General features: G+C 42.7%; 1 protein-coding gene across 1 annotated transcript in view; it reads right to left on the reverse strand.

The window, feature by feature from the left end:
* The window catches only part of cnih3 (cornichon family AMPA receptor auxiliary protein 3), a 61,649-nt gene that overhangs the window by 11,892 nt on the left and 24,821 nt on the right, over positions 1-24,936 (reverse strand). Inside the window, exons 2-4 of the mRNA XM_059982563.1 lie at positions 13,925-13,993; positions 12,264-12,311; positions 5,667-5,779 (exon numbers count right to left, since the gene is read on the reverse strand). Of these exons, the coding sequence (XP_059838546.1) occupies positions 5,667-5,779; positions 12,264-12,311; positions 13,925-13,993 (230 nt within the window). The remainder of the gene's footprint in view (positions 1-5,666; positions 5,780-12,263; positions 12,312-13,924; positions 13,994-24,936) is intronic.

Genomic DNA, 24,936 nt, shown 5'->3' on the forward strand with positions numbered 1-24,936 from the left:
ATTGACTGATGTACAAGAACACCTAGATCTCATTGTACTTCCCCTTTTCCTAACTTGACTCCATTTAGATAGTAATCTGCCTTCCTGTTCTTGCCACCAAAGTAGATAACCTCACATTTATCCATATTCAACTGCATCTGCCATACATTTGCCCACTCACCCAACCTGTCCAAGTCACCCTGCATTCTCATAACATCTTCCTGACATTTCACACTGCCACCCAGCTTTGTGTCATCAGCAAATTTGCTAATGTTACTTTTAATCCCTTCATCTAAATCATTAATGTATATTATAAACAGCTGCGGTCCCAGCACCCAACCTTGTGGTACCCCACTGGTCACAGCCTGCCATTCCAAAAGGGACCCGTTAATCACTACTCTTTGTTTCCTGTCAGCCAGCCAATTTTCAATCCATGTCAGTACTCTGCCCCCAATACCATGTGCCCTAATTTTGCCCACTAATCTCCTATATGGGACTTTATCAAAAGCTTTCTGGAAGTCCAGTTACACTACATCCACTGGCTCTCCCTTGTCCATTTTCATAGTTCCATCCTCAAAAAACTCCAGAAGATTAGTCAAGCATGATTTTCCCTTCATAAATCCTTCTGACTCAGACTGATCCTTCTACTGCTATCCAAATGTGTCGTAATTTCCTCTTTTATAATTGACTCCAGCATCTTTCCCACCACTGACATCAGGCTAACCGGTCTATAATTCCCTGTTTTCTCTCTCCCTCTTTTCTTGAAAAGTGGGACAACATTAGTCACCCTCCAATCACCAGGAACTGTTCCTGAATCTATAGAACAATCAAATTCATCAGCTTTCCTGACTGAAGCCATCGCCACATTATTTTCACTTTAAATTCAACGCGTCTTTCACTGTTACTCACACATTCCATTGTTAGTGTCTGTGATGGCCTTCTCGTGCTGTTTAACTCTCACTGTTTCATCCCATAACTGTTGGTGAAGTTTGTGATATTTTCTGACATTCAGGTTTGTACTCGTCACCAATTTGTGTCTGTGTACAACTACATATTAATTAAATAAAAGCACAGATGCAGGAGATGGTGTTAAGCCAGAGTTAAAATGGTGTTTAACTCTGGCTTTAACTCTCACATCACAGCGAGAGAAAGACAGCAATGCACATGTGCAGACAACAGATCACTACATAGTGCTGGGGGGGGGGGGGGGTGGTCATCGTATTAGATTAAAGATATTAGCATAGATAAAGCAGTGTTGATTGGCAGGAGGGAAAGAATGGGAATAAAGGGAGCCTTTTCTGGTTGGCTGCCGGTGACCAGTGGTGTTCCATAGGAGTCTGTGTTGGGACTACTTCTTTCTAGGTTATATGTCAATGATATGGATAATGGACCCCGATGAAGGTTCTCAGCCCAAAATGTCGACTGTTTATTCTTTTCCATTGATGCTGCCTGGCCTGCTGAGTTCCTCCAGCATTTTGTAAGTATTCTTTAGTGGCTTTGTGGCCAAGTTTGCAGATGATATGAAGATAGCTGGAGTTGAGGAAGCAGAAAGGCTGCAGAAGGACTTAGGTTGGGAGAGGGGCAAAGAAGTGGCAGATGGAATATAGTGGCTGGAAGTGTATGGTCATGCACTTTGGTAGAAGAAATAAAAGCATAGACTATTTTTTAAATGGAAAGAAAATTCAAAAGTCTGTGATGCAAAGGGACTTGGAAGTCTTCATGCAAGATTCCCAGGAAGTTAATTTACAGGTTGGGTCAGTAGTGAGGAAATCAAATGCAATATTAGCTTTAATTTCAAGAGGACTAGAATATAAAAACAAGATGTAATGCTGAAGCTTTATAAGGCATTGGTGGGGCCTCACTTTCAAAGATTTTAAAGGTACATTTAATGTCAGAGAAATGTATACAATATCTTGAAATGCTTTTTCTTCACTTGGAGTATTGTGAGCAGTTTTGTGTCCCTTATTGGAGAAGGTTCAAAAGAGGTTCACAAATATGACTCCAAGATTGAAAGGCTTATCATATTAGGAGCATTTGATAGCTCTGAGCCTGTACTTACTGGAATTTAGAAGAATGAAGGGGTATCTCATTGAAACCTATCGAATGTTGAAAGACCTTGATAGAGTGGATGTAGAGAGGATATTACCTATGGTGGGAGAGTCTAAGACCAGAGAGCACAGCCTCAGAATAGATGGGCAACCTTTTAGAATGGAGATGGAGGAATTTCTTTAGCCAGAGAGTTTTAAACCTATGGAGTTCATTCCCGCAGGTGGTTGTGGAGGCCAAGCCATCGGGTATATTTAAGGCAGAGGTTGATAGTTTCTTGATTAGTTAGGGCATGAAAGGATACAGGGAGAAGGCAGGAAATTAAGGCTAAGAGGGAAATGGATCAGCCATAATGAAATGGCACAGCAGACTCAATGAGCCAATTGGCCTAATTCTGCTACTGTATCTTATGGCTTTATCAACAAACCTCACATTTTTCCACATTACATTCTAGCACAATTTTGTCTGCTCACTTACTCTGAATATAACCCTTTATAGTTTCATTGCTTCCTTCCAAATCATTCTCCACTTATTTTTGATCATCACTGAACAAAGTACAGTGTACATACCTCATTTACCATGAATAACTGGGAGCTCTGTGGCACTCCATTAGTCTGCCAATCTAAAAAAAAAGATCCATTTCTTCCTACATTCTGCTTTCTGTCCTTTAACCAGTCTTCTTTCACTGCTGACATTATCCCTAATTCAAAATGTCTCTTATTAAATATAATAATCTTTCAAATTATATTTTATCAAATGGCTAAGGAAAATTCTATGTTGTTTCTCCTTTTCCTACATTCACAAAAGAACTCAATCAGATTTGTAAAACAGGAGGTTATTTTCATAAAACCATGAAGACTTAGCCTACTTATGTTCCAGACTTTTTTTGAAAGTGCTGTTACCACATCCTTCATGATGGATTCCAGAATAGTAATAAGCACAGATGTCTGTGGTGTATAATTTTCAATATTATCCATGCCTTCTTTTAAGTAGCAGTAACAGATTTGCTTTTTAAGAACTATTCTGCTTAACTGTGGAATCTTGGAAGGCCAACTCTCCTCTTTTGTGAAGGTATAGACCGGGGTGACCAACCTATGGCGCACGTGCTAAAAGTGGCACATTGCACCCCAGTGATAATAAAGTAAGCCTACTCATGCAAAAAGTATTAACCAAAAACCGATTTGTAGAAAAAAAAATCTATAACAGGAATTCAAGTAGCTTAGAGCTAGAAATGGGTTTTACTGAAAATAAATCTAAAACTTAGCAATTATTTTTAGCGCTTTTATTATTTTGTGCACATCTTTTGGTGAATGTTATCTTCTTTCACATTAATCTGTTTTCAGTTTTAAAAAATGTTCAATGAGTCAAACTAGGAAAGGAGGACTTTTGTTCTGCAGTCGTTCCATAACTGTTCAATACATGTTTGATATTTGTTTGATTCTGAGGTGCCGGGCGTCTGCACCAGCGGTGCATCGCAGGCTGTTGCCAGTCAGTTTACAATTGACACTCATGCGCTACGGAGTTGTGCTTTGTTCATCCTTTGTGAACGTTTGCATTCTTGTACTTTTTCAAAAATTAAGCTTTGTTTTTACATTCAGTTAACCATCACAGTGCAAAAGAAAATGAGCAAAAGAAAAGCAGAAAGTGATAGTAAGTGTGAATTCAACGAACGGTGGGAAATTGAGTTCTTATTTATAGCAGGTCCATCAGAAAAACCAATGTGCATTGTTTGTGAAAACACTTTCTCACATAATAGAAGACATGATCTTAATAAACACTATAAAACACAACACCAGACTGGAATAGAAGTGAAACTGAAGCTAGTGCTTGGGTCTGAGTTACAGAATGAATATGTGATTAAGAAAAAGGAAGAAATCAAAAGAAGACAAAAGATATTTGTTAAAAGTCTCATTAAGGTAAATAATGTTTATCTTGTTTTTCTATTAAATCAATATATCATGTAAAATGCTAAATATGTCTATATTATCATATTTTTACAAGAATTGAATGGGGGTACAAGAGTTGTATGGCACATCTGAACTTGTGTGTGAAAAAATTGTTGCATGGAGTGTAAAAGGTTGGCCACCCTTGGTATAGACTCTCAGGTCACATTGATTCCTCTGGTATTAGTCTCCCTGACTTCTCCAATCATAGCTTGGCAATGATATTCATTATTTTTAGACTCTTCATTTCTATCCATTTCTGTTTCATACTTTGCACTTTCTCTGTTGAAGATAAATATAATGCTTGTTGAATGCCTCAGCCATTTCTCATTTTATAAGATAAAGTCTGCGATAGATGCAATCGTTGCCCTATGATATGTTGGACCAGAAATTTGCCCCATCATCTCCAAGAATGTTTCCCATTTTGATTTTCTCGGTACCTATGAAGTTTAAGCTCTCCATGGATTATGATGTAATTGCTAACATAAATTTCTTAATGACCAATTCTCTCTGTAAATGTTTTTGCTGTTAAGCACACTGTAAACTACTCTAATCAGTGATTTTTGTCCCTTGATAATCTCCACCCCTATTGATTCTGAACCCTGTCCTTTGGTCTAAGATCATTGCCTCTCCTTGCTCTTATGCCAAACTGTATCACCAGGTTCATCATCACCATTACCCATCACCAGGTGCCATTCTCTTTCAGCAAGGACCCTGGAATATTTCATCCTCAGCCGTGTTCACCATATAATCACAAAACAGCTATTCTAGCAAACCCATTTGTGATTTTTTTTAACCATCGGTCTTTTAATTTTGTTACAAAAGCTCCATACATTCAAATACAATCCCTCACTTTTTCAGCTTATATTTTCCATATACTGACTTTGTTTATTGATACACCATTATTATAATGTTTTTCATACCCTTGTGACTCATGCTGCTTATTATTATCCAAACTGCTACTTTGTTCTTTGACCGAGATTTTTTTTCTTAAGGTCCACAGCATCCACTCCTGTCCACATCCTGCTTATCTCATTATCTGGAGGGTGTTTCAAAAGAACAGTTCTCTCTTCCTTCAGTACTGGTATCAACATGCCATGAGTTGAACCCCCTTCTCCCACACCATTGTTCCAACCATGCATTTCAGCTTGCATGTAACTTAGTAATGATATCAAGATCATAGAATTCTGATCTTAGTTTAGACCCTATCCCTTCAAAATCTCCCAGCAAAACAGCTTCCAAGTGTTACATCTGCCAATAACTACCAGCTGCATAAATGGCTCATGAGAACTGGATTCTCTTGCCACCATTCTGTTCCAAGGAGACATAAATCAACCCTGTCAGCACCAGGCAACATGGTCACTAGGACTCCAAGCATCTACCCCCTGACCGTACTGCCCCTTCACTTCCTTCATGTCATATGCAGTACCAGAACCTGCTAGATTCACAGTCAAATCCTTCTGTCCCTGCTCAAATCCAGGTCACCCAGTAACCCAAAGCTTTAGTTTAACTAATTAGTTCATCAACCAGAGGTTAGTTAGTCTATGATATTTATATTGTGACACACCAATAAGACATCCTTGTATTTGCCTTTAGTCCATAAGAAACAGAAACAAGAGTTAGTCAGTCAGCTCCTTAAGCCCTGCCCCCTCCCCATAACCGTTGTTCCCTTGCTGATTAAAATATGTCTCAGCTTACCTCCAAAGGTTGTAGAAGAGCAGGGGAATATTGAGACCTAATGTCAGCCATTCTTGTGCACACAGGAACATGATACAGAACAAGCCGTGTATGGAATATTCTGGTAGCACCAGCTATGTTAGAAATAAAAGAAGCATTAACACCAAAAGGTCAATAACAAAACTTTCCCTTCTGCCCTTTCCTGGGAGTTTTCTCTCTCCTTCTCCCTTGCTTTCATTGTGCTTGTGCCCCACCTTTCCACCTCATTCTTGCCCACCTGCTTCTAGAGTCACTGTGCTACAGCACAGAAACAGGCCTTTCAGCCCACTGAGTTTATACTAACCACAACCCATCCATTTACACTATTTCTAATGTTCCCACATTCTCATCACCTTCATAAGGAGCACAACCATGTCATGGTTTGGAGGCTTGCATGCCTCAGTGACCCAGAGAACTACGTTGGCTGGAGTCAGGGCTTTATGCTTTGGCTCTTGGTAGGGTCACACTCGCCAAACAGGTCAAAAGGTAGAGGTTAGATTAAGAGGGGCTCACCAGTGCTCCAGGTTTGGGGGTTCAGCTCAGGGCTAACAACCCTGACTGGTAAAACAAAACTTTTATGGAAACGGCAATGAAGAATCCTTCTACATCTGAGTGCAACGGTATTCCTAAGTGCCCACCCAGGACTTGCATGACTGATAGTAATGAAAACCGTGAGGAAGCTACTGACATGATGAACACCACCAGGGTTTGAGGAGCTTCATTGCTGTCCCAAACACTGTGGTGTACCGGGCAGTAAGTGAGCATTCCCAGATTCCACCACTCACCTGCACGCTATGGACAACTTACAGTGGCCAATGACCTTATCAAGCATATCGTTTGGATGTAGGAAGCCCACAAAGTCACAGAGAGAACATACAAACTCCACTCAGACAACATTCAAGGTCAGTACTGAGCCCAAGCCTCTGGTACCATGAGGTGGCAGCTCTACAATGTGCACCATTTCTAGTACCAGGTACAGCAGCATGTGGAATCGTGCCTACAGTTATGGTCACAGGGAGGATATGACTGCACTGCAGGATTCATGAGGATGTTGCCAGAACTGGAAAAATGTGGCTGTGAAGAAAAAATAGTTAGACTGTGTTATTTTTGGGGAATGAAAAACTAAAGGGAGACTTGGCTAAAGTGTTTAAACTAATAAGGGTACTAAACAGAAAATTCAGATTGCATAGTTTATTTGTCAGTGGGGTCAAAAACCAGAAAGATTTTATCTCCTCTGCATTTAACGGAATCAAAAATAAAACACTGAATAGGTGAAAAGGATCCGAAGCACATTGTCTGAGAAAGTGATAGAGGCAAAGCCCTGATCATATCTAAACAGGGTTGAATATGTGATAAAGAACTGTGAAATGAAGGACTGCAGAGGTGTGTGTTTCAATCAATGGCTTCCCTCTGCATTATAAACCTGTTACAATTCTCTGTTGCTTTCTCTTTTGCCTTCTCTATTTTCTGTCACTCTCTCCTTCTACAACTTTCTCTAGTCTCTGTTCTCTTTTGTCCTTGTTCATTTTTTTTCTAACAGTTATTTTCCTGCTCACTCACTATGTCTTCTTTTTTTTTTCTCTCTCCCTCCCCTCTCCCGCTCGTTCTCTGTCTCTTCTCCATCCCTATTTCATTTTAGAACATCGAACTGTACAGGCTCTTCAGCCCACGATATTGTACTGACCTACATAAGCCTAGTTCACAGTCAATCTAACCATTCCCTCCTACACAGTCTCTTTTTTTTACATCCGTGTGCTTAAGATTCTTTTCAATGTCCCTATTGTAGCAGCTGCTACCACTAACCACGGCAGTATGTTTCAGACACCTCACCCCCACAATCTGTGCAAATCAACTTACCTCTGACATCCTCCTAATCTTTCCTCCACTCACCTTAAATGGATGCACACACAAAATGCTGGAGCATCTATGGAAAAGCATACAGTCTCTGTTTCAGGCTGAGACCCTTCATCCGTCCTGAAGAAGGGTTTCAGCCTGAAATATCGACTGTTTATTCTTTTCCATAGATGTTGCATAGCCTGCTGAGTTCCTCCAGCAATTTGTGTGTGTGTGGCTTGGATTTCCAGTATCTGCAGATTTTCTCGATTGTGACCTTAAATGGATGTTCCCTGGTATTAGTCTTTGCTGACATTGCGTGCTACTGTCCACTCTACCTATGCCTCTCATAATCTTATACATCTCTATCAAGTCGCCTCTCGCCCTCCATCACTCTAAAGAGAAAAGCCCGACTTCACTCAACATTTCAAGTCTCTCTTCTACTCCTACTCTTTTGCTATCTCCCTCCCAATTCCCAGCAGGATGACATGAAAGCTGAAGTGACATTGGAATTGAATGTAGGAGCCTGTTCAACTTGATACAGTCCTTGCTACCAGTGGCTTTGTTACCACCTGAGAGAGCTCTTACTGCAGTGGGTTGGAGGATGTAATAAAGGATTAACATTATTTCAGTTGGAGCAACTTTGGCACAGCAGGATGGTGCACTGAACAGAAGGAGCTGAGTATGTGCATAAATCCTTGAAAGTGGTAAGACAGGAGGCATTCTGGAATTCATAAAGAGATTTATAGGTAACGCCTAATAAATTGCAGAGTTAACATTAGATAATTGTGGATCATTTGTAGACAAAATAAACACAATTGCAGAACAGAAACATTTATTTCTATTAACTGCAACAAATGGCAATAGCGAGTAGGAAACAAGGGGAGACACTGGGAGCTACTGAGAGCCCTGAGACTGGCTGAGAGAGGCCAGGGAATCCAGGACCAGCCAAGAGGGAGGCCACAAGATCCAGGAGTAGCTGAGAGCAAGGCTGAAGACGAGATGTCTGGGATCATTCTGGAGTTATGACATTAAAGAGAGCATTATTATGGATTAACTGAAAAGAGAACCAGTCTTCAGGAAATAAAACCTGCACGCAATTAAACATCTAACTGATACTTTGTGGCCAGTGAAACTAATTATGTGGGTGTGGAAGGGACATTTTGATTCTACAGGGAAGAGCAATAGATGAATGTCATTGCAGGAATATCCCTCACATTTAAGGCACAGTTCAGGACAGATCTGTTTTGTCACTTCACCTTCTGGTTAGTTGTACGGTGTATTCGTGGAGCCACCCCTCAACACTGTAATAAATGGGCATATTTGCAGAATCTGGCTTTTGGAACAGACACCAGTATTGAGTTTTCAAAGGTGTTCTGTTAGTTGGGATGTGCTACTATTTTAAATATGGAATTCTGTAAATTTTCTTGACTATATTCAAAATGTTATGGCTAATTGGTGATTACAGCATTTGAAACTGTAGTTCATTGTTATCTTTGAGTTGAAGAAGTGTCAGGAGAGTGTGATTGTCTTGGATTTTCCTGGATGCTCTCTTGGACATTTGCTGTGAGAACACAGAACATAGAGCACCACAGTACCCACAGTGCTGTCCCAACTTTTTAATCTACTTCAAAAACAATCTAGCCCTTCCCTCCCACAACGACTTCCATTTTTCTTTCAGCTATGTGCCTATTTAAGAATGTCTTTAAAGTCCCAAATGTATCTGCCTTTACCATCACCCCTGGCAGCAGGTTCCAAACACCCACCACTCTCTGTGTACAGAACCTACTTCTGACATTTCCCCTGTACTTTACTGCAAACACCTCTAAGTTATGCTCCCTTGTATTAGCCATTCCCACCCTGGGAAGAAGTCTCTCTTCGTCCACTCGATCTATGCCTCAACATCTTACACACCTCTATCAAGTTACCTCTCCATCCTCCTTCACTTCAAAGAGAAAAGCCTTAGCTCATTCAATCTATCTTCATAAGACATGTTCTCTATTCCAGGCATCATGCTGGTAAATCTCCTCTATATCCTCTTTAAAGTTTCCACATCTTCCAATAATGAACCGACCAATAATGAATACTCCAAGAGTGATCTAACCAGACTTTGGTGGAGCTGCAATATCACCTTACGGCCCTTAAACTCAATCCTCCAATTAATGAAGGCTAACATACCATAGACCTTCATATCCACTCTTACCAACTTGCATGGCAACTTTGAGGAATCTATGAATGTGTACCCGAGGATCCCTGTGTTCCTCCACACTGCTAAGATTCCTGCCATTAACCCTGTATGCTGCCTTCAAGTTTGACATTTTATAAAAGATGTTTATATTTCCTATTTTTGGCTTTAGTGTGGTTTAGTTTTGTCCATTACAACAGCAGAAATAGCCTGAAGGAAGATTGGATACCCTGGGAGTCTCCTAAAGGGAGACCAGAATCCCTGAAAGTAAGGATCCTGGAGACCTTCAGCAGATCAGATGATCAGTCGCCTGTGAGATCTGCAGGTTCCACAACATCGCAAGTCAAAGGCAACAGACACAGAGGACCAGGGTAAGAATGTATAAACACCAGTCAGACCACAAATGGAATTTGTGAACACTTTGTGAAGGTCTAGATGAGTGAAGATAAGGTTTCCTGCAATGGATTATAGAGTAGAGACTTCAAACAAGAGATGCTGGGAACATTCTCTGGTCCAAAGAAGGCTGACAGTGGATTTGGAAGAAGTGTGCAAGATCATATCTCTCTTAAATGTTTTTAACTAAGTTAGTCAAGGACCAGGGGGAGCAGATGTCAACTTGGGTAAAAGATACAGGAAGGTGTGAGGTTATAATCAAAACTTGCAATCTATATCAGAAATAATCAAAGCCAAATAGGAAGTGGACGGGCACCTGAGGTTACAGGGAGAGAATGGGTAATGGAGCCAATAGGATTGTTGTAATAGGAGTCAATAGACAATAGACAGTAGACAATAGGTGCAGGAGTAGGCCGTTTGGCCCTTCTAGCCAGCACTGCCATTCACTGTGATCATGGCTGATCATACACAATCAGTACCCCTTTCTTGCCCTCCCTCCATATCCCTTGAACCCGCTATCAATAAGAGCTCTATCTAACTCTCTCTTGAATGCATCCAGAGACTTGGCCTCCACTGCCTTCTGGGGCAGAGCATTCCACATATCCGCCACTCTCTGGATGAAAAAGTTTTTCCGCATCTCTGTTCTAAATGGCCTATCCCTTATTCTTAAACTGTGGCCTCTAGTTCTGGACTCACCCATCAGCGGGAACATGCTTCCTACCTCCAGTGTGTCCAGTCCCTTAATAATCTTATATGTCTCAATCAGATCCCCTCTCATCTTTCTAAATTTCAGTGTATACAAGCCCAGTCGCTCCAATCTTTCAACATGTGACAGTCCCGCCATTCCGGGAATTAACCTTGTGAACCTACGCTGCACTCCCTCAATAGCAAGAATGTCCTTCCTCAAATTTGGAGACCAAAACTGCACACAATACTCCAGGTGGGGTCTCACCAGGCCCTGTACAGCTGCAGAAGGACCTCTTTACTCCTATACTCAATTCCTCTTGTTATAAAGGCCAGCATGCCATTAGCTTTCTTCACTGCCTGCTGTACCTGCATGCTTGCTTTCATTGACTGATGTACAAGAACACCTAGATCTCATTGTACTTCCCCTTTTCCTAACTTGACTCCACTTAGATAGTAATCTGCCTTCCTGTTCTTGCCACCAAAGTAGATAACCTCACATTTATCCATATTCAACTGCATCTGCCATACATTTGCCCACTCACCCAACCTGTCCAAGTCACCCTGCATTCTCATAACATCTTCCTGACATTTCACACTGCCACCCAGCTTTGTGTCATCAGCAAATTTGCTAATGTTACTTTTAATCCCTTCATCTAAATCATTAATGTATATTGTAAACAGCTTCGGTCCCAGCACCGAACCTTGCGGTACCCCACTGGTCACAGCCTGCCATTCCAAAAGGGACCCGTTAATTGCTACTCCTTGTTTCCTGTCAGCCAGCCAATTTTCAATCCATGTTAGTACCGCCCCCAATACCATGTGCCCTAATTTTGTCCACTAATCTCCTATGTGTGAGTCAGCATGGACTCAGTGGAAAATCCATAACATTCAAAAGTCAGTAGCACACATACATGGATTGGAAATATTTAGGTTGTGGCCCAAAAATTGGCAAATAAGATTAGCATGGCTGAGGAATCTTGCTCAGCATGGACCAATGGACCAAAGGGCCTGTTTCCATCTGTTAACTCTATGAGTCTGTTCTATGACAACATTATTCTACATCATCCTACATCTGTGACACACTGGTTTGAACTCTTGGCCTGTGCCTCTGCCATTACCCTTTCTCTCTTTAGGGCAGTTTTTGGATTGCTCCATATTGCCTCAGCCAAATACTTGGGAAAAGGAAGAATCAGAGTGTTTGTTGTTCAATGGCAGCATGGAATCAGGGTAACTACAGAACCAGAAACTACTCAAGAGTGGGTGACTGGAGATACCGGAGTAAGAAAAGCTGACAGGATGCATCATTTAAGGCCGCAGGCCGTGGAGAATGTGAGCTAGATAAAATCTTCTCAGTACAGTGGTGTTAATGATACCTTTATATGTCACATTCATCCCCACTGCACCAGGTCATACAACATCCATATACACCAGCGCCCCCCCCCCACCCCCGCCGCAAATATCTTGTTCACCAGGTCACTCACCCTCCTCAGTAAGAAGCAGATCCGCTCGATATTTCTCAGTCTTTCTCGCTGGCAATTGTAAAATAGAGTAAAGAAGTGTAAATAACATAGTTAAACTCCTGATAGTTAATACGGTCAAATGCTTGCTTGGAACAGGATTTGATTTGTTGAGGAAAAGGCCTAGTCCAGGCTAAGGGGAGAGGGAGTGAGGGCACTGAGAGTAAGTGAGGGGAGAGAGAGGAGAGAGAAGCTCTGGTTCAGCAGTGTGAGGGAGGGAAGAGAGAATGAGAGGTGTGAGGGGCTCTGGTGCAGGAGTGGGAGTGAGGGGAGAGAGAATGAGAGGTGTGAGGGGCTCTGGTGCAGGAGTGGGAGTGAGGGGAGAAAGAATGAGAGGTGTGAGGGGGCTCTGGTGCAGGAGTGGGAGTGAGGGGAGAGAGAATGAGAGGAGTGAGGGGCTCTGGTGCAGGAGTGGGAGTGAGGGGAGAGAGAACGAGAGGTGTGAGGGGCTCTGGTGCAGGAGTGGGAGTGAGGGGAGAGAGAACGAGAGGTGTGAGGGGCTCTGGTGCAGGAGTGGGAGTGAGGGGAGAGAGAACGAGAGGTGTGAGGGGCTCTGGTGCAGGAGTGGGAGTGAGGGGAGAAAGAATGAGAGGTGTGAGGGGGCTCTGGTGCAGGAGTGGGAGTGAGGGGAGAGAGAATGAGAGGAGTGAGGGGCTCTGGTGCAGGAGTGGGAGTGAGGGGAGAGAGAACGAGAGGTGTGAGGGGCTCTGGTGCAGGAGTGGGAGTGAGGGGAGAGAGAATGAGAGGTGTGAGGGGCTCTGGTGCAGGAGTGGGAGTGAGGGGAGAGAGAATGAGAGGTGTGAGGGGGCTCTGGTGCAGGAGTGGGAGTGAGGGGAGAGAGAATGAGAGGTGTGAGGGGCTCTGGTGCAGGAGTGGGAGTGAAGGGAGAGAGAATGAGAGGTGTGAGGGGCTCTGGTGCAGGAGTGGGAGTGAGGGGAGAGAGAATGAGAGGTGTGAGGGGCTCTGGTGCAGGAGTGGGAGTGAGGGGAGAGAGAATGAGAGGTGTGAGGGGCTCTGGTGCAGGAGTGGGAGTGAGGGGAGAGAGAATGAGAGGTGTGAGGGGCTCTGGTGCAGGAGTGGGAGTGAGGGGAGAGAGAATGAGAGGTGTGAGGGGCTCTGGTGCAGGAGTGGGAGTGAGGGGAGAGAGAATGAGAGGTGTGAGGGGCTCTGGTGCAGGAGTGGGAGTGAGGGGAGAAAGAATGAGAGGTGTGAGGGGCTCTGGTGCAGGAGTGGGAGTGAGGGGAGAGAGAATGAGAGGTGTGAGCTTTAGTAGAGGGAATGATGGAGGAGAGAGAGAGGGCAAAGGGAGTGAGGGGTTGAGGGGAGAGGGAGTTGGGGAACAGGGAGTAGGGCTGAAGGGAGAGGTGAGCGAGGGGAGTAGGGGCCTAGGAAGTGGAAGTGAAGGTTGGACTACTGGGGGGGAGAGGGGAGAGGGTTGGGGAGGTGGGTTAAAGAGGGGCTGAGGAAAGTGTTTGATCAATTATGACTTAAATTTGCTTCAAGAACAAATCTCATTTGGTACTCTCTTCATTTCTCATGCTTGGAATGACTCCAAGCATGAATATAGTACACATAAGGAAATGAACCATCTATACTGTGACATATACAGTCTGTGCTGTACTCACTGCATGGAGTGGATTGCACTGGTCTACAGGGCTCCTGAGATCTGTACGCAATTCATCAAATGCAATTATCTGAAACACAGCAAAAAGCAAGATTTAAAAGTATTTTTAATGTAAGGCAGTGTGGTACCATAGCGGTTAGTGCAATGCTATTACCCTTATTCAACTCCCACCACTGTCTGTAAGGAGTTTTTATGTTCTCCCTGTGACCACGTGGGCTTGCTTCAGGAGCTCCACGTTCCTCCCACATTCCAAAGACGCGCTCGTTAGTAAGGTTAATTGTCACATGGGTAGTGTTGGTGCGTGGCCTAGTGGTTAAGGCATCGGTCTAGTGATCTCAGCTGAGGCAGCGTGTTGAGCAAGGCACCTAACAACACATCGCTCTGCGACGACACTGGTGCCAAACTGCTTGGGTCCTAGTGCCCTTCCTTTGGACAACATCGGTGGCGTGGAGAGCAGAAGGCTTGCAGCTTGGGCAACTGCCGGTCTCCCATACACCCCTGCCCAGGCCTGCGCCCTGGAAACCATCCATGGTCTCACGAGACTAACGGATGCCTATATGTCACATGGGTGTAACTGAGCTGCGTAGGTTCATTGGGCCGGAGGCGCCTGTAACTGTGCTGAATCGCCAGACACAGGAGTCAGCATACGCTCAAATCTGGAGACTAAAGCAAACTGCTGGAAGAACTCATGGGATTGAGACAAAGGGATAGTCAACATTTCGGGTCAAGACACTGGATCAGGATTACAATCCTCATGCTCCATTTCCAGTGGGATGACCAGCAGGCTCAGTGACTATGCACACATGACCACGTGCAGAGTTGTGGGAGCAGCAGGCAGACTGTATACTGTCACAATTCCAGCTTGGCTTGTAGATGACAGAATGCTTTGGGCTTCAGTCTGTGAGTCATTTACTGCAGGAACTCAGCCAGTTGGGGAAATGCACAATTGGTTTTTCAGGTTGAGACCCTTCACTAAGACTCTTTCAGCAGCCTCTCGTGTGCTTCTAATCTGTTCTTGCAGCTAATATTTGCATGGCTGCGTTATCACCACAGTTCAGCAGTACTATAGAATGAGCACCTGGACCACTTTGCAAAAAATTGACTTTTGTGTTCTAATTGTGTTTCTTGTTTAATTTGTTTTTCTTGTGAATGCTACTTATGTATATGACGCTATCAGCCTGAGGTGCTGCTGCAAGTAAGCTTGTCATTGCAACTGTGCACACATATACTTGTGCATATACACTCGACTGTGACTTTGGTCCAGTTAAGTTCTTGTTCATGGTGACCTACGATAGTGATGTGGGGAACTTGGTAGAAGTAATTCCATTGAAGATCTGGACTCTAGACTCTCTCTGTTAGAGATAGTCAATACCTGGCACCTGCGGTATATCCCACAAATGTTTGCTGTTTATCAGCTTATGCCTGAATGTTGTGAAGTCTTGCCGCAAGCAGACTTGGGCTGCTTCATTTGTTGTATTGCAAATGGAATTAAACATGGAATCAGTTGTGAACATCCCCACTTCTGAAGGCAGGCCTTTGATGGAACAGCTGAAGATGACTGCCCAAGAAACCCCTGTAATTTAGATGATTGGCTTCCCAAAACTATGAATCAGGGGAGCTGACTTATGTTTTACCAGGATTCCTATATACCACAGTTGATCAAATAGAGGTCAAGGGCAGGCTTTCTTTTATCAGGTCTTTTGTCCATGTTTGGGTCAAGACTGTAGGGAGATCTAGAGCTGAATGATCCTGATAAAGCTCAGAATGAGCTTCACAGAGCAGGGATTGGTGAGAAAGTGCTACTTGAAAGCATGGTCGAGGATACCTTCTTTCACTTTACTGATGTTTCAGAATAATGGGCAATAATTAACCAGCTAGAATATATCCTAAAAATTTTAAAAACTGTAGACGTTGGAAGTCTGAAATAAAACAGAAAATGTTGGAAACACATAATGCGCTGCACAGTTCTGTGGAGAGAGGAGCTAAGTTAATGTGGCTACCTGAAAAGTTAATTCTTGTTTCTCATTCTACACGTTCTGTTTGATCTTTGAGTGTTTCAGCATTTTCAGGTTGGATTTATCCTGTCCTTTTTGTGGACAAATGCATATATTGGAAAAGGTATACACACAAAAATAAACACATTGAAATAAATATTTGAGCACATATTTACAAAGATTCTGTATTTAACTTTAATTTAGAGATTTGATGGCCACTAGAGAAACCACAACAGCCATTAACAACAATATAAACTCCACACAGTATCCTCTGCATACAAATTAGAACATACAACCAAAATTAAATACTCACATCTGTATCTACACACAGATTTACAAGCTACTTAAACCAATTTTCACAACAATCCACCAGCCTTGGGATCACATACGCGGGTAACAGTAATCCACTGAGTTCATTCTCTGGACCATTAGCTTAGTTTCACACCAAAAATAACAGGAGAATTACAAAAAAGAAACACGAGTTCTTCCTGGTTTGCCATTCTCTCAGATCACGGCTGATGTTTTGCTCCACTCTCCTGCATTAACCTCATATCACTTGATTCTGATAACATCCAAAAAACTATGTCAGAAAGCCTCCACTTTGTACTCCCTCAGTGCTGTGGTAACTTCATGTTACTTGGCTCAGCTAATTGCTGATCTTTGTTTTATGATGTTCCATGGATCTCCAACTGTTATCTGTGAGTTGCAACCACGTTATCAGCCTTGTGCTAAAATATTAATGCCTGTAATGTTCTAAACCACAGCCTGTCACTCCACAGGATCACCATATTATTAGCCTTCTTTTTGTCAAGTTTTCATCACCAATTACCTTCTTAATTTCTCCACAACTTGATGGAGTTTCAGATGCCAAAGCATTCCTCTGACTGTTTCTCTCTCTCCCTCCCTGATTAACAGCTGCTAAATACTGAAGTACTACAGATGCTGGCAATTTTAAATAAAATCCTTCAGCAGGGCAGATATTGTCAGTGGAGGAAGAAACCGAGTTAACATTTCTAGTTGATGACCTTTCATCAGCTTTGTACACGCAGTCTAATCTGGAGAGGACTGCTTATGACCAAAATGAAGAGAATTATCGTCAAAGGATGGTGAATCTTTGGAATTCTCTCCCCTGTGGAGGCTCAGTTACTGACTGTGTTTAAAACAGATCAGTAAATTTCTGGAGATTAATGGAATCAAGGGATATAAGGAAAGCATAGGAAACTTATATCTGAGGTAAAGATCTTGCTGAATGAGGAAGGGGGCTTGAAAGGCAGAATGACTACCCTTACTCCTCGGAATCAGGTTTATTATCACTGACTTATATGACGTGAGGATGTTGTCTTTGGCAGCAGTACAGTGCCAGAACATAAAAACTACCTTCAATTACAAAGTAAATAATGCCATAAAAAGGAATGACTAGATGGTGTTCATGGATTCACGAACAATTAAATATTGCGGAAAGGGGAATAGTGAGGTAGTGTGCACGGGCTCAGGAAGCATGCAGAAACCTGATGGTGGAAGGAAGGAAGCTGTTCCTAAATCACTAAATGTGAGTCTTCAGAAGGTAGAAATGAAAAGAGGGCAGGTCCCAGATGATGAGGGTCTTTAATGAGGGACACGACCTTGTTGAAAATATTGTTGATGGTGGGGAATGTTTTGTCCGTGTTGTTACTGGCTGAGTCTACAACCCTCAGAGCTTCATGCATTGTAGCCTCTGTACCAGGGTGTGGTACAACCAGTCATAATTTTATAGAAGTATGAAAGAGTCTTTGGTGACATACCAAATCTCCTCAAACTCCTAATGGAGTAGAACCGCTGGCATGCCTTCTTTGTGATAACGTCAAAGTGTTGGGTCCAGGATAGATCCTCTGAGATGTTGACACCCAGAAACTGCAAGCTATGTTTTAACCAAAATAAACATTATTTGTAATAAAAATATTTACAATAATAAATTATGTAATGCTTTTTCATTCTTATATTTATAAATAAGGTGTTAATTAGTGTTCAATTGCAGTTTTAAAACCAATAGTACTGTTGCCACTCATGTGGCTCCCTGGAGTGGTACACTACTACAATAATTGAGGCCTTCCTCGCCTGACACAGTCCCTCTATGTCTAGTAGTGGAAGAACCCTATACTCTGGACCTCCCCCACTGAGCGAACCATTCTTCTGGCTGCACCAAGCTTCAGTGCATCCCTCAGCATGGACTCCTGTGGCCTGGGATTTGCCAGCCACCAGCATTCCTCAATAGGCATCTCACTATGCTGGCATACCAACGAATTCTGGGCAGACTGAAGGGTGTCTTTCACAGAGCTGATGATATTTCACTTCATGTGAACAGCCCATAAATCAGAGAGTCCTCTGTCACCCTACTGCTCCGAATGAACCATGACATAAAGTCCCTCATATCTTTCTCCACACCCTCTTTTGCAAACCCAGGCGTGCAAGGAGAATCAGACTGGGAGAGCTGCTCTCACTGACAGACAAGCAAGATCTTGTTGCCTGTTAGTGAAATCTGGTGATGAGTCATTCTGCCAGATCGTCTGCTCAGGAAACCACCCCACTGTACTCGTCAAGTCCCTCTCCTGCAGTGTCTGCAGAGAACTAGATGCTGATCACTGCTTGGAGGAACTTTTCCATGAAGGATAAATAGGTAGTGCAGTGTCTGGGACGTTGCATGGTAATGAGACCAGACCAGACCCATCCCTCACCATACAGGGGACAGATAGAACCATGGCATGTACTGTACTTGGTATCCACAATACTGGATCGGTTCCCCAGACCCCCAGCACCTCCAGGTATCTGACCTGATAGCGAAGGGAATACTGGATTGGTCAGGCCATTTATAAAGAGCATGGCTACACCAGAGTTAACTGCTGGACCCTGATGCTGATCAGTTTGAAAACCAACCTCAGTTCCAAGCAGAAGATGGTGATATCATTCACGTACAGGGAGATTTACTCATGGGTCTCACTTCTGCCTGACAGCTTCACCCTCTTCTGCTCTCATCCTTCAGCAGAGGGTTCAGCACACAAACAAGACAGAGGGGAGTGGACAAACCTGCATGATTCCAGAACTGATCGGGAAGCTATCAATTTCCCACCCATTGATTAGGACACCATTACAAATGTCTATGTAGAGATCCAATGCCTGATTCCCTCCCTAAAACCCATTTTGGAGAGCTTGTCCATCACATTCATGTATGATATCTGTCGAAGGCTTTTTCCTGGTGCAAGCTGGTCAGGCAGGCATCCACACTCCTGTTCTGCCCATAGGTCAGTGGTTCCTAAAGTGGGCCATATCAAATCCCACTAAGGCCGCAGGAGTTTCTAAGGGGGCAATAAAGATAAAGGTGGTGGTGGGGGCATTCAGTAGCAAGGGGGCAGTAATGTGTCCGTGTGTGAAAAAGGTTTTTTATATATATGAGGCAATGAAACTATCCAGGTGCCTTGAACATTTGCAGAGAATACACTCTGATAAAACAAGCAAGAACTTGGCTTACTTTCAGTCACTTGATGAAAAACATTCAGAAACAGAAAAAACGGAAAAAATGTTAGTCAGCATTTCACAACAAAACAGTGATGGTTTGTGTGCTTTGCACAGCATTTCATTGCTCATTGCTAAATCTGGAAAGCTCCACACAATTGGAAAAGAACTGGTTCTGCCAGCAGTAAAGGAGGTTCTGAGTGTGGTTTTTCATACCTCACTGCATCAAATAATGAAAGCAATTCTACTCAGCGATAACTATATTCAAAAACAAATAAATGAAATATCTAAAAATGTGGAAGACTCATTATGCAACATACTTAGGGCAACAGAATTTGTTCTGCAGTTGGATGAGTCAACTTTGCCAAGCAACAAATCTTTGCTTCCTGGTTATGTTCACTTCATAAAAGATGAAAGTGTATTTCATAAGGTGTTATTTGCAAGAAGACTATATGTAGATTTGAAGGAGGAGTCAATGTTTCAGGATGCTGAGAAATTTTTCAAAGGGAAGTACATTCCACTCACCAACATTCTTGCTTGTGCAACAGATGGGGCACCATCAATGGCAGGACGCCACCATGGGATTATTACTTTCTTGAGAAAAGCTGTACGTAACATATTTACCATTTACTGTGTAATTCACAGGCATCTTGTTACAAAAAAACCTAAGTAATCAACTGCATAAATCATTAAATAATGCTATCATAGCATTAAAGAAAATCAAATCCCATTCTCTCAATTCTCAACTGTTTTGAGAGCTTTTTATTGAGAATGATAAACAACTTGTACATTTGCTGATGCACACAGTAGTCAGATAGCTCTCAAAAATAAACTGCCTGAGATGCTTTTATGTGCTTTTTGCAACTGTGATAAAAATTCTTTGAAGATTCAAATACTTCATCCTGTAATCAACTGAATAATATTTACATAGTAATGCATATTTATCAAAATTATTCACTAAGTTTAATGAAACCCATTCTTATCAAAGTCAAATCAGTCGTCTCTACATTTCTGTCCAAGTTAACCCTTTTTAAGTACAACATTTGCTGTGGTGACCTTTTTGAATCTCTAAGCCTCTCTGAGTTGAACATCAAATAATGACCTTCAAGTATACTATGTCCTCCTGGGTGAGCTGCATAATGACATGTCAGAAAGATTTCAGAGAATCTTCTCTCGATCTAAATTCCAGATTGGGTAATAAATCAATTCCCGAACACTTGTAATGAGGAATTACCAGGAAGAACAGAGGAAGAACTGATCTCTCTACAAAATGACTTTGAGCTGAAGATGAGGTTCAAAAAAATCCTATCAAGACTTTTGGTTGTTAAAAGATATCTCTGAACACTATACTGCACTATGGAAAAAAGCCAATATGTTCTCTATTGCCTTTCCAACATCATATTTAGTGGAGTATGGTTTCAGTGCAGTCACCTAACTTCTTTCAAAGCAAGAAGCAGACTACAAATTAGTGAACATGGGGATCTGAGATGCCTTCTGGTAACATTCAGTCTGATGTTGAGAAGCTGGTATCACTGGACCAAGCCCATCCATCTCACTGAAAGGTGAAAAAGCAAAGTAGTGAATGGCTGGACTTCTAATGAACACTCTAAAATTGTTGATGAAAATAGTTTTAGTGTAATTAAGAAAAGAAATAATTTTATTTGTACCTTTAAATAGGTTTTATAGTTTTTCCAATTATTTGTCACTACTTTGAATATTTAGTTCCTATTCTCTTTCACTGTGCATCATAAATCAAAATTCTTTATAGTTTTATGTAATGGCTGGAAATGGAGAGGGAGGTGCTGGAAATGTGGTCTTGGAGCCAAGGGGGCGGTAACCCAAAAATGTTTGGGAACCACAGAGCAGCGCAAGGGTGCAAGAAATCTTCCTGCCAAGTACAGCACAGGTTTAGTTCAGGTGGATTACCCGAGCCACAGCAGACTTGATCCCATTGGCAATGGCCTTGGACAGGAACTTGAAGCTTTTTACACTATCCACCGCTGGCCTCTCAATGAAAATTGGTGTGTGTTCTTCCGATTTCCCCTTCCTGAAGTCCACAATCAACTCCCGTTTCTTCTGTTATGACCTGAGGGAGGACAAGTGCCCTTTCTAGTACTGCACACACTTCAAGCAATTTTAACCCATCCTGAATCACAATAACAGCTGAGGTTCTAAAAGCAACTACTTATTTGGGAAAGATTTGATGTAAAATATTCATTCAGTGTGTAAAGGGGGTTTCTTTTTTTCTTTGTTACTGTTGGGAAAGGGTTTCCTTTTGTTAACTAGCAGGAATGCTAATTTACTGATAACGAGAATGGTATTCCTTTGTAAACCAAATGGGGATTAATGTTCTTTCTTCTGAGTCTGTAAGCTTTTGTTGACGGGCTTTTGGGCAGATCGGCTCGAGGGGGTCGAGAGAGAGGATGCAATGCTCTAAGCTGGGCGAGGATCGGACCCCAAAGGGGGGTCCGAGGCCGGAAGATTCTCCGAGGAGGTGGGGGATGAAGCTAGATGTGCTTGGTTGACCACTCGGAGGGTCCTGAGCTGTTTGGAGAGTCGAGGAGTTCGGAGGGTCCTGAGCTGCGAGTCGAGGAGTTCGGAGGGGATCGAATGGTGGCCAGAAGACTTCAGTAATTGAGCTCCAACGGTTGTGCACGAAGTGGTTTGGACTTTGATAAGTTTGGCGCCTTTTCTTTAATTTTCTCTTCATATATACTGTATCATTATTAATCACTTAGTTATAGTAACCTTTATAAATTGTACTCATTTAATCGCATATGGTGTACTGTCTGGTTTTGGGCGAGGCAGGGACATCACACAGCATCCACACCAGCTGATTACCCAGTCTGGCGGGGCCGAAGGCTGCTCCCCCTAGACAAGAACAAGCTGAGCGAGCCTGAGGCGACCCAGGGAGTTATAAGTACCTCATTCATTCCTCTGTTACTATGGGTAGATTTCCTATTCATCTCCTCTTACAACAGTTTTCCCATCCATACACCTTCAGAATGTGTTCTATGTTTGTTCCCTGTCTTTTCTCAACTCCCTGTTTGCCACTCAGTGACCTTTTTACTTTGCCTCATTGCATCCAGTTCTAGTCACAACATTTGAGGAAGAAGATGAGGGTCTTCAAGTGAAAGAAGAAAAGATTTAACGGAATGGTTCCAGAGATGGGGCATTTCAGCCCCAACTTTAAAATTGAGAGGCTAGGGCTGTTTTTGAAGCAAGGAAGCTTTAGAAGAAATTTACTAGATTGTGTCATACTTAGTTTGGAGATAGGTTGGTTCAAGGCTCAGGGATACCAACTTAAATTTTGACTGGTAGATATATGGGAGTCATGAGGAACTGCTCAGTGACTCAGGCCAGTGAACCTAACAACAGTAGCTCTCAGAATCCTCTCCAGTAAGTTACTGAAGGAGATCCTAAGAGACAGGATCCATGGCTTTGTGCATGGGAGATCAGGTCTCATGAACGTGATAGAGGGTTTTGAAGAAGTAACTAAAAAAGTCAATTAGAAGAGGGTGGTAGATGTGGTCTATATGAACTGCAATAAGGTCTTTGATAAAGTTCTGCATGATAGACTGCTATGGAATGCATGCGATTCACAGAGAGCTAATTAAATCGATACACAATTAGCTTGATGATAGGAACTAGAAAGTGAAGTAAGGTTGTTTTTCGAACCGGAGGCCCGTGACTAGTAGTGTTCTCCAGGGCTCAGTGTGAGGCCTGTTGTTATTTGACATCTATAGCAGTGGATTTGGATACAAATATACAAGGCATGGCTGGTAAGTTTGTGGATGAATCTAAAGTAGGTGGGGTCATTGTCAGTGAAGATGGTTATCATGATTTACAAAGGATCTTGACAGCTGGGTAATTGGGCCAAGAAATGGCAAATGGAGTTTAATTTGGGTAAATGCAAACTGTTGCATTTTGGGAAAACAAAGGAAAATAAGCCTTTCACAGTGAACAGTAGAGCCCTAGGGTATATTATAGAAGAGCCCCCACCCCTCCATTAGCCATTCCCCATTCCTATTTCCATCTATCACCTTATCTCCTTACCTGCCTATCAACTCCCTCTGGTTCTCCTCCCCCTATTCTTTCTTCCATGGCCTCTGTCCTCTCCTATCAGACTCCCCCTTCTCCAGCCCTGTATCTCTTTCATCAGCCATCTTCCCAGCTCTTTACTTCACCACCCCTCCTCCAGTTTCACCTATCACCTTTTTTTCCTTCCTTCCCTCCCCTCACATTTTTACTCTGACTCCTCATCTTTTTTTTCTCCAGTCCTTACGAAACTCCGACTGTACTCCTTTCCTCAGATGCTGCCTGACCCTTGCTGAGTTCCTCTAGCCAGTGTGTGTGTGTGTTTTGCTTGGATTTCCAGCATCTGCTGATTTTCTCATTTGTGTAAATGGGTAGGAAAGGTTTAGAGCAGAGGTCGGCAACCTGCGGCTCCGGAGCCACATGCGGCTCTTTCATCTCTGTGATGCGGCTCCCTGTGGTTTGTTGTTTTTTGAAATGTAATTCGAAATTTGAAGATTATGGTGATCTTGTACAATCTAAAAACTTTGTGGAGACCCCATTTCCTGGCACATTCGAACTGGCTCACAATTAGCCACCGTTCCGGCTAAGGGAGATAGCCTACGGGGGTTTGTGATTACATGTCTTTTGGAGCATCCGCGCCCACGGGGACGGGTTGAGGGAGGCTTTAAAGCAAGGCTGTTTAGTTCGAATAAAGTTACCTTTGACTGCAGTCTTTATTTTAGCGCTGCGTGTAGCACACCGCTACAACGTGTTTTTTATCGCTATTAATATACGTCACCACTGCCAATGCCTGACACCCGCCAGTGCGCGCTTTCTTTTAATTCTTCAATCCAAGGTAGGCTAACTATGGAGTAACCTTCAACCCAACGTCTTTTTTTCGGAGTTCAAAATGTTTTTGTTACATGCAGAAATGTAATTTCGTTTTCTCTGCAGGAGTTCATCAATTTCATAAATGCAACACATTATAGTTTGTTTATACATAGCATAAAGGCAAAAAAACCCATTGTATGCAGTGTTATTTCATTTTAAATGTCAAACGGGTTTTGTGGCTCCCAGTGTTTTCTTTTCTGTGGGAAATGGGTCCATATTGGCTCTTTCAGTGGTAAACGTTGCCAACCCCTGGTTTAGAGGGACATACACCAAAAACAAATTAGATGGGAATCTGGTCAGCATGGGCCAGTTGGGCAAAAAGCTGCATGACTCTGACTCTATGAGACAAGAGTTTCATAACAGATAAACCAGCATAATATGGCAGATTTCTTTCAGAAAGAGTTGGCACAACAAACAATCTAATGTGGGGTTTTGACCCAATTCCAAGCAATTGCTTCCCACCCCAACCCCCCCCCCCCCCCCCCCCGCGCCCGATGCTACTTGGCCCACTGAGTTTGTCCAGCTACTGATTCTTTTGTGTCAACAAGACCTGGAACTTCAATTTATAGCTGTACAAGTCTTTAGTAAGACTGCACTTGGAATATCATGTGTAGTTCTGGTCCCA

This window comes from Hypanus sabinus, chromosome 10, assembly GCF_030144855.1.
Source record: "Hypanus sabinus isolate sHypSab1 chromosome 10, sHypSab1.hap1, whole genome shotgun sequence".
Classification (NCBI taxonomy): Eukaryota; Metazoa; Chordata; class Chondrichthyes; order Myliobatiformes; family Dasyatidae; genus Hypanus; species Hypanus sabinus.